A 19,661-nucleotide genomic window follows, 5' to 3' on the forward strand; every position below is an offset into this window, starting at 1 on the left:
CATACTACACACAATAAGTATCCCTCATTATTCATGGACACAAATCTTCCATACTTGAATAAGTAGATAAACACAATAAAAATATTTTATATAGTAATATGATATACAGTTTAAAATTTGCTGTATAATATTTAAATTAATCTCTGCTCTAAGGCCATACAAACATAAATCATTTATTCAAATTTATTTTTCCATTTATACTACACTTGGAGTCATGTATATAAACAATCTGTTTCTACCAGTGACTATATAAACATTGTGGACACTGGGCTTAAGAAGAAACAGGATCCTAAGGATAAGAATAAACTTTTCATTTTTGTTTCAGTCAAAAATAAAAAGTTATCTGTTGATGATAATTTGTAGGATAATATCTATAACTTGACTAATTGCAGTATATTCATGCTGGGTAAAGATATACAATGATTAACTATAAATTAAAAATTCATAAAAAAGAGAAGAATAACCCATGGCAAGTTATAAAATGAATTGATATTAATTTTATATGATAAGGAAGAACAATTGAGATAGTACTATACTAATTAATGGTGGACACAAAACTTAAAAACTGTGGTCTCAGATTTTTTCCTGACATAAAATTATATAAAGATCTTCGTTGTTAAAATCCTTATTTTGTTTCCATAACAAAAGTATAATGTGTAATTTTTCTTAATAGAAGAAAAGAAAAATTACTCAGTATATGTCTTAAGGAAGAAATTATGTCTTAAGGAAGAAATCTATTTTGCTCCATGAAATGCATGAGAATTTCCAAGTATTTCTGAGCAATGGGTAAGATCAACCTGCAAAAATACAAAAATGGGATAAATAAAAATGTTTCTTGATATCAAGCATATCAGAAAACAATAAAATGAGACACTTAACTTATATAAAGAAGTTGAAATCATGTCATGGAGGCTCCAGGAGATAAACAGAAGAAACAGTTCTGTTTCCATAGCCTAATCAGATTTAGATCATTTCCACTTCTGATGATTTAAATCCTGCTAATGAGGGCATGTCTTCAGTCTCAGTACAGTTGATCCTTTAATAGGTTCCCTCCCAAAGAATCTTCTCAGAGCCCTTTTTATGTCTTTATTCCTCAGACTGTAGATGAACGGGTTCAGCATGGGTGTGACCACAGCATATAACACTGAAGCTGTTGCACTTGACTGTGAGTTGTGGGTAGCAGCAGAACTAATGTACACACCCATGCTTGTACAATAAAACAAGGAGACAACTGAGAGGTGAGATGCACAGGTGGAAAAAGCTTTATACTTTCCCTCGGCTGATGAGATTGCACGTATGGCAGAGACTATCTTAGAGTAAGAGTAAAGGATCCCACTGAGGGGGCCACCACCCAGCAGCACAGCTGTAAAATAGATCACCATGTCATTAAGAAAGGTGTCAGAACAAGCAAGGTGGACCACCTGATTGAGTTCACAGAAAAAGTGGGGGATTTCCACATGTGTACAGAAGGACAGCCACAGCACCATTAAGCTTTGCAACAAAGAATTTAGGACACTCATGAGCCAGGACACCATAACCAGTAACACACAAATCCAGGGGTTCATAATGACTGTGTAGTGCAGGGGGTGACAGATGGCCACGTACCGATCATAGGCCATCACAGTCAGCAGAAAAATGTCCAACACTGCAAGGAATAGAAAAAAGTACATCTGGGTGATGCAGCCTGCATAGGTTATAGCTTTGCTCTGTGTCTGTATATTCAGCAGCATCTTTGGGACAGTGGTGGAGGTGAAACAGATGTCTACGAACGACAGGTTAGAGAGGAAGAAGTACATGGGCGTGTGCAGGTGGGAGTCTGTGATGGTGGCCAGGATGATAAGCAGGTTTCCAACTACAGTGATCAGATACATAGAGAGGAAAAGCCCAAACATAAGGGGCTGCAACTTTGGCTCCTCTGAAAGTCCAAGCAGAAGAAATTCAGAAATTCTTGTAATATTCCTTGGTTTGATTTGGAGGACATGACTCCTAACAGAAAGAACAGAAACATGACCAATTTTCACTCAATTTTCACATAATTTAAGCACTACCACTTTTATTTTGTATTCAAAAAATTATCAGACTAAGTCTCAGATAAAGGATTGATAACAAGAATATAAAGTGAACTCAAGCAGCTTACCTGAAAAAAAAGTTGATCAACCCAATTGAAAGATGAACAAATGAGTTGAAGACAACAGTTTAAGGAAGACATACGAACAGCCACGAACATTCCTTATCATAAGAGAGATGCAAATCAAAACCACAATGAGATACCACCTAATCCCAGTAAGAATGGCTAAGATTTAAGAAATAATTAATGATAAGTGCTGGTTAGGGGGTGGTGAAAAGGTAACTCTCCTACGCTGTTCGTGGGAATGTAAATTTGTACAGTTACTATGGATAACAATGTGGAGGTTTCTCAAAGACCTACAAATAGAACTGCCATATGACCCAGCAATTTTACTGCTAGGTAAATTTTACTGCTACCCAAAGGATACAAATATACTCTGTCAGAAAGTACTTGCACATCCATGTTTTTGCAGCACTATTCACAATTACTTTTATTATTAATAATAATTATTATACATTTAGTTGCTATACCTCATTTAGCTTGTAAAGATAATTTATCCAACATGAAATACACCTCAGACCATTCTAGTTGAGAATACTATACACGTCATCATCAACAGGTAAAAACCATTTCTGTGTCCCACAAATGTTTTACCTCTATTTTTTCTTCCTAATTCACAATTTCTAAGACATGGAATCGGCCTAAGTGTCCACAAACTTATGAATGGATTGAAAATGTGTGGCACATATACACTACAGCATACTACTCAGTCATCCAAAGCAATAAGACCCTTGCATCTGATAAAAAGTGGATGAGTATGGAAGATTTAGTGCTAAGCAAAGTAAACCAGACTAATAAAGAAAGTCATTGTATGTTCCAAGTCAATATATACCGAATGCACTCTCTGGCAGAAACTGAAAGATTGAAAGGTATGAAAGCATCAAGAACAATTGTGGATATTAGAGACAATGTGGCAGAAGGATGGGAAATGGAGAAGGGTGAGAGGAAGAGAATCAAGGGGAAAAAGAAAGAAAACATTTAAGGGTCACAAAAATGGAAAATTATCTGTCGAATATAATGTGTATGATAATATCTTTTTTTAGAGGTTTTTGCTATAGGGCACGTGTGCTCGCCAGAAAGACAGAGGGAGACAGAGAGACAGAAAGTGAGAAATCACACCCCAGTGGGGGATGGCAACGCTGCAATCTCTTCTCCTCCATTCTCTTCTCAGGATCTTGGGCATGCACGCACATGTGCCCGGTGTGAGTTTAAGCCACCGGGTCCGGGACTCGAACCGCAGTTGACTTCATGGGAGTTCAGCGACATAGCCATTAGGCTAACTGCTGGTCCCTATGATAATATCTTTAACTAGACTAATATGCAATATATTCATGCCGGGAAAATTTATTTTGCATGCTATAATGTTATAGTGATTGAATGTATAAAACATTACAAAATATATATTAAAAAGAAATTTGTGTTTTGTGTATTTTTTTCTTTTTTTTTTAATGTACCCCTGACTCCTAGGATAACCCTTAGAATCCCTTACCATTCTCAAATTTACCCAAGATGTCTGTATTATGTATTTCAGTGAGAAATTCTTCCATCCATTTGAGTGAAATAGAGTGTCCACCATGTTCAGTCACTGTTTGGATTATGCATATAGTCTTATGAAAACTTAAAGCATTTAATATTCAGTGTTGGAAAAGAAATGAACTCATGAAGAAATAATAAAAAAAAACAAGAGAGCAAGCATCTACCTGAAAGGAGTTCTAGGGTTCTATAGCAGTGTAGAGCAATTTTTAAAATTTATTTAGTTTTTAGAGAGGTTTTTCCTATAGGGCGCATGTGCTCACCAGATAGACAGAGAGACAGAAAGCAAGAAATCACCCCCTGGGGGATGGCCACGCCACCTCCATTGTCCTCTCAGAATCTTGGACACGCACGCACACACACCTGGCATGAGTTTTAAGCCACTGGGTCTGGGATGGGAACCGCAGTTGACTACATGGGAGTCCAGAGACATAGCCATTATGCTAATTGCTAATCCTGAGCAATTTTTAGTTGCTGACAGTTTAGTGTATTTTTCAAAATAACTTAAGGAAATTTAAATGTTCACAGTATGAAGCAATAATACATTTTTGAGATGATGAATATGTTTATTGCCCTTAATTTGATTATTATATATATGTATTTAGAAACTACACTCTCCCCCACAAACAGGTACTACACTTAGAAGTCAAGGAAAAATTATAATAAAGGAGCTGGCAGGTGGCATGGTGGTTCAGGTTCTGGACTCCCACATGGCTGACTTCTATTAGAGTCTGGACCCGAAGGTTTGTTTTTGTGCTTTCCTGCTCTCTCTAGCTCTCTCTCTCTTGTCAGTGCATGTGCCCTATAGCAAATTTAATAATAGTAATAATAAATAAAAATTAGAGAAATAACTCTTTAAAAATTACAACAAAAAAGAAATAACATGTGACACGTCAAATAAGAATCTGTGCTTAGAAGAAAATGAGAATATGTAGAAAGGAGACAGCAGATGGGGGTGACGTTTTGGAGGGTTTCTACATAAGATCAGCAAGGAAGGTGACATTTGAAGAGAGACCTTTAGGAAAACAGGGCTCAGTAACTCGAAGGTTACATGTGGAAATGTGGTGCTTTAGATAAATTACCAACGCAAAGGCCTAAAGAGAAAGTAGTTAAGGCATAAAACAGAATGTACTGTGTAGAAGGTAAGGAACAGGAGAGTGAGCAATGAGACAGTGTCAGAGTGTATTGAGGAATGAAAGGATGGCTGCTGCTGAAACTTCAGGATGCTCAAAAGTCAATCTCTAACATGTTGTCCTAGCCCACTATCAATGTAGCGCTCTAAGAAAGCAGAAGTAGCAAGATTCTCATTGGGAAGCTTCCAATTGATATGTACACATAAGTCTCCCTTTTTCCATGACCATTTTGTGCACTGTATTTAAAAAACATATATTTAACAAAATCTACTGAGTAAACAGAAAGAGATTCATGAAATGGGCTGATGGGGAAAACGGTCTGAGATACTTAGGTGGTTCTGAGAGACTGAGATAAAGAAAGCTTTCTTGGGCCCAGCAGTTAGTGTAATGGCTATGTCATTGGATTCCCATGTAGTTGACTGCGGTTCAAGTTCCGGACCCGGCGGCTTAAAATCACGCTGGGCGCATGTGTGTGCGTGCCCAAGATCCTGAGGAGAATGAAGGAGAAGGGACTGTGGCATGGCCATCCCTCCCTGGGAGCTGATTTCTTGCTTTCTGTCTCTCTGTCTCTCTCTGTCTTTCTGGCGAGTGCACGCACCCTATAGCGAAAACCTCTCCAAAAAAGAAAAAAAAAAAAAGAAAAAGAAAACTTCCTTGATTCTGAAAGTATGCCAAACTTGGTTAAATATTATTGAAGCCCAGAAATAACAAAGCAGGAAAAATTATGTTAAGGAAAAAGAAATAATATGTTGTAATGCCAAAATACCTGACAGATAGAATACCCCCAGAGAAAAATGAACAAAAGAAATAAACCAATAATACACAAGAAGAAATATACAAAGTACAATAAATATAGCAGGGGGTAAAATATGTAATGGTAAAAGATTTTTCTGAATGATAGTAAATAAAAAAGCACTCGGAGGGATCAGCAGTTAGCGTAATGGCTATGTCGCTGGACTCCCACGTAGTTGACCGTGGTTCGCATCCCGGACCTGGTGGCTTAAAACTTGCACCGGGCGCGTGTGCGTGCATGCCCAAGATCCTGAGAGGAGAATGGAGGAGAAGGGATTGTGGCGTGACCATCCCCCTGGGGGGTGATTTCTCATTTTCTGTCTCTCTGTCTCTCTCTGTCTGTCTGGCCAGCACACACGCCCTATAGCAAAAACCTCTCCAAACAAAAAACAAAAAAGAAAAATAATTGTGTCCCATTGTCTACCACTGTGCCTCCTGCCTTCCTTTCTTGGTTAACTGCTCCCTGTGTAGGCCTGTCTGGGTATATTCTAGTGATTTGCCCTCCACTCTTTAAAAATTACAACAAAAAAGAAATAACATGTGACACGTCAAATAAGAATCTGTGCTTAGAAGAAAATGAGAATATGTAGAAAGGAGACAGCAGATGGGGGTGACGTTTTGGAGGGTTTCTACATAAGATCAGCAAGGAAGGTGACATTTGAAGAGAGACCTTTAGGAAAACAGGGCTCAGTAACTCGAAGGTTACATGTGGAAATGTGGTGCTTTAGATAAATTACCAACGCAAAGGCCTAAAGAGAAAGTAGTTAAGGCATAAAACAGAATGTACTGTGTAGAAGGTAAGGAACAGGAGAGTGAGCAATGAGACAGTGTCAGAGTGTATTGAGGAATGAAAGGATGGCTGCTGCTGAAACTTCAGGATGCTCAAAAGTCAATCTCTAACATGTTGTCCTAGCCCACTATCAATGTAGCGCTCTAAGAAAGCAGAAGTAGCAAGATTCTCATTGGGAAGCTTCCAATTGATATGTACACATAAGTCTCCCTTTTTCCATGACCATTTTGTGCACTGTATTTAAAAAACATATATTTAACAAAATCTACTGAGTAAACAGAAAGAGATTCATGAAATGGGCTGATGGGGAAAACGGTCTGAGATACTTAGGTGGTTCTGAGAGACTGAGATAAAGAAAGCTTTCTTGGGCCCAGCAGTTAGTGTAATGGCTATGTCATTGGATTCCCATGTAGTTGACTGCGGTTCAAGTTCCGGACCCGGCGGCTTAAAATCACGCTGGGCGCATGTGTGTGCGTGCCCAAGATCCTGAGGAGAATGAAGGAGAAGGGACTGTGGCATGGCCATCCCTCCCTGGGAGCTGATTTCTTGCTTTCTGTCTCTCTGTCTCTCTCTGTCTTTCTGGCGAGTGCACGCACCCTATAGCGAAAACCTCTCCAAAAAAGAAAAAAAAAAAAAGAAAAAGAAAACTTCCTTGATTCTGAAAGTATGCCAAACTTGGTTAAATATTATTGAAGCCCAGAAATAACAAAGCAGGAAAAATTATGTTAAGGAAAAAGAAATAATATGTTGTAATGCCAAAATACCTGACAGATAGAATACCCCCAGAGAAAAATGAACAAAAGAAATAAACCAATAATACACAAGAAGAAATATACAAAGTACAATAAATATAGCAGGGGGTAAAATATGTAATGGTAAAAGATTTTTCTGAATGATAGTAAATAAAAAAGCACTCGGAGGGATCAGCAGTTAGCGTAATGGTTATGTCACTGGACTCTCACGTAGTTGACCGCAGTTCAAGTCCCGGACCCGGTGGCTTAAACTCACACCAGGCGCGTGTGCGTGCGTGCTCAAGATCCTGAGAGGAGAATGGAGGAGAAAGGATTGCGGCGTGGCCATCCTCCTGGGGGGTGATTTCTCTCTTTCTATCTCTCTGTCTCTGTCTTTTCGGAGAGTGCACGTGCTCTATAGCAAAAAAGTAAAAAGAAAGAAAAAGCATTTGGAATAAAAGATGTGCTTGGGCCTACCATTTATCACTTGTATAAAAACTCAATATGAAAGCCAATTTAAATGTTCACATCTTCTCTTATATAAAGGGATAGTGGTATTCATACTCCTAAGGTGGTCAATAAAATTAATAAATATATGTAAAAAGCTTAGCATAATTCCTTCTTCTTTTTAGTAAGTAGATGGTTGTCACTGGTGGAGAGATGACGCTGATCATTTTTCCTCTCAGATGTGTTCATTCCTTCTCCAACTCCCTGGTCCCAGTTGCATTACTTTGAGGATTTTTTTTTTTTTTGTCATCTCTTCCAGCTTTTGTAAGCTGGCACCTCATTGGTGTGATACTCATATTGATCCTGAGAAATTCATCTACATTTCAAAGCTGAGTATTTAACTCTACAACACTGGTTCCCCACTGGAGAATGAACCTAAAATTCTGAAGCTTCACTCACAAGGTTTGACTCTGAGAGTATCTTCACACTGTCCTGTCACTGCCCACATGGATCTCTCAAACAATGAACTTGACTTTCAAAGCAAGTTCATTGACAAAGCATCAGTCCTCAGACACTGCGTATTCACTTACCTTTGCTTGAGTCTGTCTCCCTGGTCTGTCTGGAATTTTTAACTCCTTTTACATGTGGAAAACTCCATCTATTCTTTAAGGACTCCTTGGTGTCATTATCTTCATAAACATTTTTCCCCTGGCCATTACTGATAAAAGACACTGGTTCCATGAACTTAAGTTACGTGTTGAGATTATCATCTCAATGTTATTTAATTTCCATGTTATTTTTGCCAGCTGGACTGTGAGTTCTAGACAGATGTAGCAATGTTATTCACACTCCCCCATCTCTCAGATTTAGTCTGGTTTTCAAACAATATGTCAAGACATAAATACTGTATGATTACAATGAGAAAAGTTAGTGTCCCCAAAATTTCTGATGACGAGGGAAAGAAAAGAAGTCGGCACATGGGGGCCAGCAGATGACATAATAGTTATGTCGCTGGACTTCCACATGGCTGACTGTGATTTGAGTTCCAGGTGACTTGAAACTCACACCAGGCCCATGAGCGTGCATGCTCAAGATCCCAGGAAGAGAATGGAGGAGAGGGGATTGTGGTATGGCCAGCCCCCCTGGCGGGTGATTTTTCACTTTTTCTCTCACTGTCTCTGTCTCTCTCTCACTCTGGTGAGCACATGCCTATGGCTAAAACCTCTTATAAAAATAAAAGAAGGAAAAAAATCAGCATATGGTAAAATATATGTGAAGGATATAATAGGAGAATGTTTTCATATCCTCAGATTAGATCTCATTGGGGACAGAGTATTGCTTTATAAGAGTAAAATAGAATACAATAAAGATATAACACAAAGTACCAGAGTGCGCAGTAGATAGTAAGCATACATACATTATGGGCCAGTCCCATAGCCTATTGGTTAAAAGAGCCAGCTCGCACATGGCCAACTGTGTTTGAATTTTGTTCCTAGAGACTTGAAAAAAACATGTTGGGAACCAGTAGGTGGTATGGTGGTTAAGGCACCAGACTCCCACATGGCTCACCATGGTTCAAGTCCTGAACCTGGCAGTATGCTTTCTCATTTCCCCTACCCTCCAGTGAGTGTATGTGCCCTATAGCAAATTTTAAAATATGACTACTAATAATAAATAAAAATTTAAATAAGATAATTTTTAAAAGAAAAATATGTTAGGTACATAGGTGTGCAAAATCCCCACTGGATGGAGAAATGAAAGAGAAGGGATTAAGGCACGACCACACAGTGTGCAGGGGTTTTCACTCTCTTTCTCTCTCAGACACATGCACTCTCTGGCAATTAAAAAAACATGTTATCATACTCTTTATGGGGGTTTATATGTGCATGTGTGTGTTTACATGTGTCCTCATGTTGGCAATCAATGTAAAACATATTTCTTAGATGCTCTTTGTAAAACTCTTTCTTAGGTAAACAGCCAAGAAAAAGCTTGGAATTCACTGCAGTAAAGGCAAGAGTAGTGTACAAAGAAGGCCAGTTTTAGCTAATGAGGGAAAAGCACCAGGAATGAAGGAACTAAGAGAGAAGCCAGGCTGCTGAGAGAACAGGCAGCCGGCCTGATGCAGAACTGACCAGAGACTCAATGCCACACACTAAGCCAACGTGCATTGTTCTAATTGCCTCATCATTGAACCACATCAGGCCCAAGATTCAATTTATTCCTGTGCCTGTTCTATATTTGCGTGACCACACTTAAGAAGCAGGATGTCTTCTTACTTTTCTTTGTGGCATCTTTTCTTTGTTTTCCTAGGCTTTGAGTTTTGTTCTCTTTTTTTCTAACAAATCCCATGGGCATATCTCAGTCCTGGTCTGTTCCTTATCCAACGTTCAAAGTCCTCTAAACCAGAGTTTGTAAAGTCCTGCATGTGTCATGAGAATCTATCCTATTTGTCCTTGTGGCTATTGATTATCCCTGGGGATATTATATCACACTCTCATTTACTTCATTAAATTGACATTTCCATTATAATGTGAGATTTAGTGAGCAAAGACCCCACCTGTTTTGTTCATGTGGTTTCACAAAGTTGTTATTTTTAAATAATAAAATACTTAAAATTATCATTTATGATAATAAAAGATCATCAAATTTAAAGAAATTAAGAGTTTACTAAACAAGAAGAATGGCTAACAGAGAATGTATAACAAGGTAAATAGAACATATTTAAAGCAACTATATTAAATAAAATGACATAAAATCTAAAATAAATTCTCAAAGAAAAAATACAAAATAATAATTTAACTACACAAACATTAATCTCTAATTCAAGATTAAATTAAAAATAATAAAACATGTATTTTTAAGGAGCAGTGGAAGAAATAGTACCTAAAGATATAATTTCATTCCATTTTAAAAATAGGTTGAAATGAAATAGATAAACATGATCTTTAACTGAACATGAAAGAATTATGTTCTTTTTGAAGATGATTGCTATTTTTAAAAAAGATCCAATCACAAAAGGAAAAATTGTAGAAAGAGAAAAAAAATTTAATTAATATGCCAAAATGTAAAAAGACAATTTCTTGCTACTAATGATACAGAACTTTCTAAATTTAAAAAGCAATGAAGGGGATGGGTATGCAATAGGACTAATGAATATATATGACCCCACATAAAATTTATAAACTTTCATATATCTCCCCTCACAATATCTGCACGTGTATATGATAACTAAATAAGAAACAGTGAACTTAGTGAAAAGTTCCACTTCTTCCTTAACATTAAATAAAATGATCTCACTTTTTTTGTTGTTGTTTATTTTTTTAGAGGTTTTTGCTATAGGGCGCATGTGCTCACCAGAAAGACAGAGAGAGACAGAGAGATAGAAAGCGAGAAATCCCCCTCCCCCAGGAGGGATGGCCACGCCGCAATCCCTTGTCCTCCATTCTCCTCTCAGGATCTTGGGCACACATGCACACGTGCCCAGCGTGAGTTTAAACCACCAGGTCTGGGACTCAAACCACGGTTGACTATATGGAAGTTCAGCAACACAGTCATTACTCTAACTGCAGGTCCCGATCCCACTTCTTAACGCAGGAAACTTGCAAAGATGATTTGCAGTAAAATCAAAGCAGTCTAACTAACTCCAAAATATAGACTTAGAAAGAATATGAAGTTCCCTATTCAACAAGCCATGTTCTATCATTTTTGCTTTATTAAAATTATAGAGAATTATACAAATATATATATGCATAGTATGTATATTATATGAATATATACATTTACACATTTATTAGTCACCTGAGCAAACATAGTGATTTTTTGGCTTTGAGTTAGGTTGCTGTGGCTCTGAAGTGACCTCAGGCAAACATTCTCAGCTTCCTTCTGTGTCAACCTTTTCTACAGTACGTACTAGGCTCTCAGACTCACCTAGATGGGGTCTCTGAGAAGATCTTCTCCATATGAGGATGTGAATTCCTCCCTAGATAGTTGAGGATGCAAACTGAAGCTCTTCTTCAGACAAGACAGAGGAAAGAAATGAAGCATTAGTTTTGTAGGTACATTTAAGACAAACAATAGCAACAAAGGGAAACAAAAGACATGTCCACTCCTGCACTAGGTTGTACACACTTAGGTGACAACAGAAGGGGAGATATTTACAGCTCCCTATGTCTGCTCATTTGGCAAATTTCCCTCTTGTGACTCCAACTCCCAAGCCTCCAGATTTTCCTGTGGGACACTGATCTGAACAGAAAAGAAAATTTTCCTGATTGCTCTCTATTCCCAAGAGACAAAGTTAGAAGTCAGGTAAATTCAGTTTTTATTACTCTTCCTTTAACTTGCCTGCCTCTAGAGGGCCTAAACTCATTAGCACTTTAGCCCAATCCCAAATTTAATTTTATTTTACAGTCTGAGGTGCTGTCTTTCTCTCTGTCCCTTGGAACTTAAAAGCATTGACAAGTGGAGGGGACACAGTTCCTGATATTTTTTTAAAAAAAAATTTTCCTCTTCATCGCGGAAGAGAACTGTGCTCATTTGCTATAAAACCATGGATAGTTACTACTGCCTTGGCTATATAATGTTTTTGTTTGTTTGTTTTGTTTTGTTTTTTCAGTTTTTTAATCACAGGGTGCTTGTGCTTAATGGAGAGAGAAAGAGGAAACGTGATAAATCACCCCCCAGGGGGAATGTCTACCCCACAATCTCTTCTCTTTCATTCTTCTCCTTCTTCCTCTTGGGATCACACACAAGACGAGATATAAGAAGAATGGAGGGGACCAGCAGTTAGTGTAATGGCTGTGTTGTTGGACTCTCATGTAGTCGACCGCGGTTCGAGTCCTGGACCCAGTGGCTTAAACTCACGCCGGGCGCGTGTGCATACATGCCCAAGATCCCAAGAGGAGAATGAAGGAGAAGGGATTGTGGCATGGCTATCTCCCCTGGGGGGTGATTTTTCACCTTCTGTCTCCCTGTCTCTCTATTTCTTTCTGGAGATCACATGCACTGTATAGCAAAACCCTCTCCAAAAAAATGAAATAAAAAAAAATACAGTATTAATTGTCCCAAAATGGGCTATTGTGCAAATATCATCTTCCACACTAAACTTTCCTATGGAGGTAAGAAGCACAGAATTATTGTTGACATTTTTTCTCCTAATGACATTTTTTTCTCCAAATGACAAAAGTTTTTCTGCTCAACTGAAGGGGAATGCAATGGTGTCATGTATGCAAAATATGCAACAGAAGAAAATACAATCTTTGTAGATACTATGAAGTTGCCTCTAATCAAGAAGAAAGGAAATTGAAATATGAGAATGAGTCACACAACTCTTGGAAGGATGTCACTTTTCATTTAAAAATCAGAGACATTGATGCAGCAACTGAAGCAAAGTGCATACTTAAAGACAAAGAGCAGAAGCCTGAGAAAGGAAGAGAAAGAAATTCAATGGGAGACAAGGCTATTTCATGAAGATGGAGAATGTTAGATTTACGTACGATGAGCCATTGCTGGAACATCTTGGTGCTGCCAAGCATTAGGTAGTTGACATAATTAAGCAGCAATCTTTTGGGGGGAGAAGCTTTTCACTTCCTTCTTATTGCAGTGGTTCCTATCTCAGGGATACTGGACTTCCAACAGATGAACATTTACAGCAGGAGAGGCTTATCTCCATTCCTCTGTGACAGTTCCAGTTTTTATTTCAGTCCTGAGAAAACCTTCAGGTTTTGAAAGCTAGATGTCTGCTCCTTTCCTAAATATCATGCTTCGAAAAACATTTATAATCCAATCTCAAACTCTGTACTCTAATACTGCTGTTCAGATATACAGCCTGTTTTCCTATTGAGTTGTATAAATATGTATGTCTGTATGTGTTTGTATATACATGCGTGTATATATATATATGTATGTGTATATGTATACACACACACACACACACACACACACACATACCTAATGCCAAACTTTTTATAAATACTCATCTATTGTAAATATTGGTGCCTCCGTGTTATTATGAAGATCAAAAAGATTTCTTTTTTTTCCCTTTTTTAATTTATTTTATTTTTTGTGTATACTTTCAATCATATTGTTTGGCTTACAATGAGACCATTTCGATATGTGCACATTTCTCCCCAGACCCGTTGATCATATCTTCAGCAGATAACACCACACCTCCCCATCCCGTCAATGCTCAACCTCTGTATCCCTTCTCCAAATGTCCTTCGCTAGGACCCACTCCTCCACATACACCTCATCTGACATTCACACCCATCTCTTGTGATTGTTCAACCGTTAGTCAATCAGTTTCAGTCATAGAATGCAGACATACAGTATAAGTTAAGTGGGGACATACAATACCTCTCCTTCATAGCCTGGCTTGCCTCACTCAGCATCTTCCATATTCTTCCACTTTCTGTCAAAAGCCAGGGTTCTGTTGGTTTTTATGACTGAGTAGTATTCCATAGAGTATATGTGCCACAGTTTTTCAATCCATTCCTTCATACGGGGGTATTTGGGTTGGTTCCATGACTTAGCTATTGTGAATAGTGCCGCAATAAACATCGATGTGCAAGCACTTTTCCAATGAAGAATTCTTGTTGGACCAATCTACATTCCCACCAGCAATGTAAAAGAGTTCCCCTTTCACCACACCCCCGCCAACACTTATCATTTTTTGTTTTTTTAATATTAGACATTTTGACTGGGGTTAGGTGGTACCAGATCAAAAAGATTTCTGAGCATCGAGAAGATTTAAAAGAGATGATACTGGGACCAGCAGTTAGTGTAATGGCTATGTCACTGGACTCTCATATAGTCGACTGTGTTTTGAGTCTCAGACCTGGCAGCTTAAACTCACGCCGGGCACGTGTGCGTGTATGCCCAAGATCCCAAGAGGAGAATGGAGGAGAAGGGATTGCAACGTGGCCATCCCCCCTGGTGGCTGATTTCTCACTTTCTGTCTCTCTGTCTCTCTCTGACTTTCTGGAGAGCACACATGCCCTATAGCAAAAACTTCTAAAATAAAAAAAAGATGAAACTGATATGAATTTTTCACTGCCTCTTTGATAGTTATAAAATTTAGAACAGGAGTAGATATTTCATTTAGAACCATGGAAGGAGACACGGATGTAGGTAGCACTGGGAATTTTAAGCAGAAACAGAAAGATCATTCAACAATAAAACATAATACAAGAAAACTTCACTCCAAGGATTAATCCTTCATATGCATGAACATCAATACTTCTATGCTTTAATGAGTAGATATATAGGATGAAAAACAAATAACTTGCATAGTAACATGATATATAGATCACATTTTACTGAATAATGTATTAATCTATGACTCAGGCCATATAAAGACAAACTACTTTTCCATTTAGACTCTATTTGGAGACATATTGATTGTAATCAATTTTTTTTTTTTTTTGCCACTGACTATGATAGGCACGATGGAGATTCACCTGAGTAAGATAAGACCAGAAAGATGAGAGAATAGATCCCAATGGCAAGTTACAAAACAAATTGTTGTGTTAAACTGTACTTGGTCAGGAAGAATATTTTAAGTAGAGATGTACAAAGAATTGATGGCATACAAAACTGAAAGGCTATAGTCTGAGAACTTACATTACTATAAAATTATATAAATGACCTTAGTTGTCATGTACTTTTTTCCCATTAAAGAAATACAACCCAGGACCAGCAGTTAGCATAATGGCTATGTAGCTGAACTCCCATGTAGCCAACTGTGGTTCAAGTCCTGGACCCGGTGGCTTAAACTCACGCCGGGCGCGTGTGTGTGTGTGTGCCCAAGATCCCGAGAGGAGAATGGAGGAGAAGGGATTGCAGTGTGGCCATCCCCCCTGGGGGGTGATTTCTCGCTTTCTATCTCTCTGTCTCTCTCTGTCTTTCTGGTGAGCACACATGCCCTATAGCAAAAACCTCTCCAAAAAAAAAAAAAAAGAAAGAAAGAAATACAACACTAGCCTGTTTTTGTTTTGTTTTGCTATTCAGAGATTTTTGTTATAGGGCATGTGCACTTGTCAGAGATACAGAGACAGAAAGACAGGAAAGTAAAAAGTTACCTCCCCAGGGGGTCTGGCCATGCCACAACCACTTCTCCACCATTCTCTCAGGATTTTGAGCATGCATGCACACATATCTAGTGTGAGTTTCAAGTCACCTGGTCCAGGACTCGAACTGTGGTCAACCATGTGAGAATCCAGTGCCTTAACCACTTTGCCACCTGCTGGCACCCACCTGCCTATATTTTAAAAGAAGGGAAAAAATTAGTATGTCATTTGAGAAAAATATTCTTCAGAAATCCATGCAGCTCCACAAAACAAATGAAATTTTTCACATTATTTCTGAACCACAAGTTTGGATCAATTTATGGAAACACAAAAATGGACAAATGGAAAAACTTTCTAGGTATCGAATAGGTCAGAAAACTTAAAAAGGTGAAATACTTAAATTGTATTTTTTTTTTACCACTGCACCTTTCTCTTGCTAATTTTTCTCTCCTTCTCCTTTATAGGATAAAATACTTCATTTTTAATTTAATTTTATATTTTGCGATGTGTTGTCTCCTTTTTATGTTGTTTTTGTTTTATTTTTTTCTCTTTTCTTAGCTTTTTTTCGTCTATATTTGCTTTCTACTTTCTTTTTCTTTTACCTTACTTTCTCAATTTGCTGCTCGGCCCTCACCCACTGTTTAGACAGCTCTAGGTGCATAGTAGTAAAACATCTGATTACTATGAGACACAGAGAATAATTCATCCCCCTGTCCACCACCACCACCACTGAACTGGTTGTAAAGAGAGAAACTAATTTTTATAAATCTGATCTCAAAACTCCTCCTCTGGTTACCACTATGGAAGACACAGAAGAAGGGAGAAATTAGCACAGAATTATTTCACAGTAAAGGGGAACACATAAGCTCACAGTTACAGATTTCTTCTCCAACAAATAAGCCATAACTGAATACATTACCAAATGACTAAAAATCCAAGAGTCTCAAGATTGAGAGAACAAAGTAATATATCTCTAGCAAGGGCACACTGTAACTTGTCTCCTAGTATGGAAAAAATTAGAGGATATTACTGAAATGTCAGAAAAAGAATTCAGACTATTTATGGTGACAATACTTAATGAGATGCAAGAAAAAAAAGACATTGAAATTCAAGATATGAGGAAGTCCTTCCACTATATGAAAGAAGAATTAGACACCATAAAAAAGAATCAAACGGAACTCTTATATATGAAGGCTGTAATACAGGAAATTGAAACATGCTCTAAAGTATTAAAAGCAGATTAGATCATGCAGAAAATTGAATCTCAGAGGTAGAAGACAAAACCTCTGACCTAGGAAAAAATTATCAAAAATACTGAAAAAAATAACCAAGAAAACTGAGGGCAATATACAAGAAATAATACATACCGTTAAATGCCCAAACATCCAAATAATTGGTATCCCAGAAGGTGAAAAAAACTAATAAGGGTATTAATAATCTATTTCACTAAATCCTGAAAGAAAACTTTCAAAGTCTACAAAAGAACTCAAACATTCAGACCCAAGAAATAAAACAAACAAACAAACAAAAAATGAACCTCAAATAGAACCAATCCAAGAAGATCTTCTACACAAAATATCATAGCAAGATTGGCCAAAACCACAGACAAAGACAAGATACTAAACCTGGCAAGAGAGAAACATCAAGTCACTTACAAAGTTATCTTCTCAGGCTAACACTGGACCTCTCATCAAAAACAAAGCAAGCAAGGAAAAAATGGGGGAAATATATTCAAATGTTAAATGAAAATCAATTTCAACTAAGATTCCTATATCCATCGAGGTTATCCTTCATATGGGGGAAAAAATAGATAACAATATTCTCAGATAAACAAAACCTGAAAGAATTTACCAACTTTAGACCAGCTCTCTAAGAAATTCTGAAAGGATTACCATACCAAGAAAACTAAAGATAGACAGACAGAAATAAGAGAAGAAAAAACAACCAAGAATATGGTCAACTTAATGGTAGGGACAAGTCTGAAAATATCAATAATAACATTGAATGTTAATGGATTAAATTCTCTGATCAAGAGACACAGACTGGCTGAATGGATTAAAAATCAGGATTAAAAAGCAGAAACCCTCTATCTGCTGTCTACAAGAAACCCATTTCATGAATAAAGACATACATAAACTAGAGTAAAGGGCTGAAAAACAGTTATTCTATGCAAGAGAAAACAAAATATAATGGGAGTCACTATATTGATTTCAGACAAAAAACAAAAACTGTAAGAAGAGACAAAGAAGGGAATTATATAATAGTAAAAGGGTTAATTAATCAAGAAGAATATAATGCTTATAAATATCTATGCATCCAATTCAGGAGCACCCAAATATGCAAAGGAAAGACTGTTAGATCTAAAAGGAGAGATAGACTGTAACACACTAATTGTTGGATATCTCAACACCCCACTATCTCCTTTAGACAGATCAATTAGACGAAAAATAAGTAAAGATATACAGGACCTAAATAATACCACAAATCAGATGGACTTCACAGACACCTATAGAACCTTATGCCCAAAGAAACCCACAAAATATACATTTTATCACCCTCACATTGTATCTTCTCAAACACTGACCTCATGATAGGGCACAAAACCAGCATTTATGGATTCAAAGAGAAATTATATCCAGCATCTTCTCTAACATGATGGAATTAAACTTGATATTAATTTCAGGAAAAATTCTCAAAAATACACAAACACATGAAAACTAGATAACCTACTTCTGAATGACTTCATGACTACTGAAGAGATTAAGACTGAAATAAAGAGATTCATGGAAACAAATGATAATAAGTGCTATAGTTTTCATAATATATGGGACACTGCAAAAGCAGTCATCAGAGGAAAGTTCACAGCAATTAGTGAGCATAAGAAAAAGACGGAAAGGTGGCAAAAAGACAACCTAACATCATGCCTCAGGGAATTGGAAAAACAATAACAAGAATAATCCAGGAGAAAAGAAATCATAAAGATTCGAGCAGAAATAAATGAAACAGGAAATAAAGTATAGAGAAAATAAATAAAAGCAAAAATTGGTTATTTAACAAGATACACAAGATTGACACACCATTAGGTGGACTAAGAAGAAGAGAGAAAGAAACCAGATAAATCAAATTCATAATGCAACAGGCAATATTATGACAAATAGAAATAAGAAATATCATTAGAGGATATTATGAGCAACTATATGCCAATAAACAAGAAAACCTTGATGAGATAGACAAATTCTGGACACATATTACCTACCAAGAGTGACTCAGGAGGACATAGAGATCCTGAATAGACCCATAACAAGCAATGAGAAAAGCCTGAATAGATCCATAACAAGCAATGAGAAAAGACCAGGTCCTGAGGGCTTCACTTATGAATTCTACAAAACTTTTAAAAAAGAGGTAACCTCCATTATACTCAAACTATTTCCAAAAGGAAGGAGCCCTCTCAAATCTAGATCCAAAAGAAAGGAACCCTCCCAAATTTATTCTATGAAGCCTCTATCACCCTTATTCTCAAAACTGAAAAGGACACAACAAAAAAGGAAAACTACAGATTTATGTCTCTGATGAATATAGATGCAAAAATACTCAACAAGATACTTGCAAATTATATCAAACAGCATTTTAAAAGATTATTCATCATGACCAGGTAGGTTTTATTCCAGGGATACAAGGGTGGTTCAACATTCACAAAAACATTAATGTAATACACCATATTAACAGAAAGAACAATAAAAATAATATAGTTGATATAAAAATCATTTCAGTTGATGCAAAAAAAATTTGACAAAAACAATCCTTCATGATTAAGACTCTCATTAAAATTGGCATAGAAGAATAACTCCTCAGCATAATAAAAGCCATCTATGAAAAACCTATAGCTAACATTATTCTTAATGGGGAAAAACTGAAAACTTTTCCATTAAAACCTGGTACAAGACAAGGCTGCCCACTCTCTCCACTTCTACTCAATATAATACTGGAAGTACTGGTTAATGCAATCAGACAAGAAAATGAAATGAAAGGCATTCCAATAGGGAA

At 37.2% G+C, this 19,661-nt stretch overlaps 1 protein-coding gene across 1 annotated transcript in view; it reads right to left on the reverse strand.

The window, feature by feature from the left end:
* Nucleotides 1–998: 998 nt before the first annotated feature.
* Nucleotides 999–19,661, reverse strand: part of LOC102498181 (olfactory receptor 7A17) — a 39,506-nt gene continuing 20,843 nt past the window's right edge. The window contains exon 3 of the mRNA XM_006162850.2: nucleotides 999–2,020. Within this exon, the coding sequence (XP_006162912.2) occupies nucleotides 999–2,020 (1,022 nt within the window). The remainder of the gene's footprint in view (nucleotides 2,021–19,661) is intronic.

This window comes from Tupaia chinensis, unplaced genomic scaffold, assembly GCF_000334495.1.
Source record: "Tupaia chinensis unplaced genomic scaffold, TupChi_1.0 Scaffold140965_1, whole genome shotgun sequence".
Taxonomy (NCBI): Eukaryota; Metazoa; Chordata; class Mammalia; order Scandentia; family Tupaiidae; genus Tupaia; species Tupaia belangeri.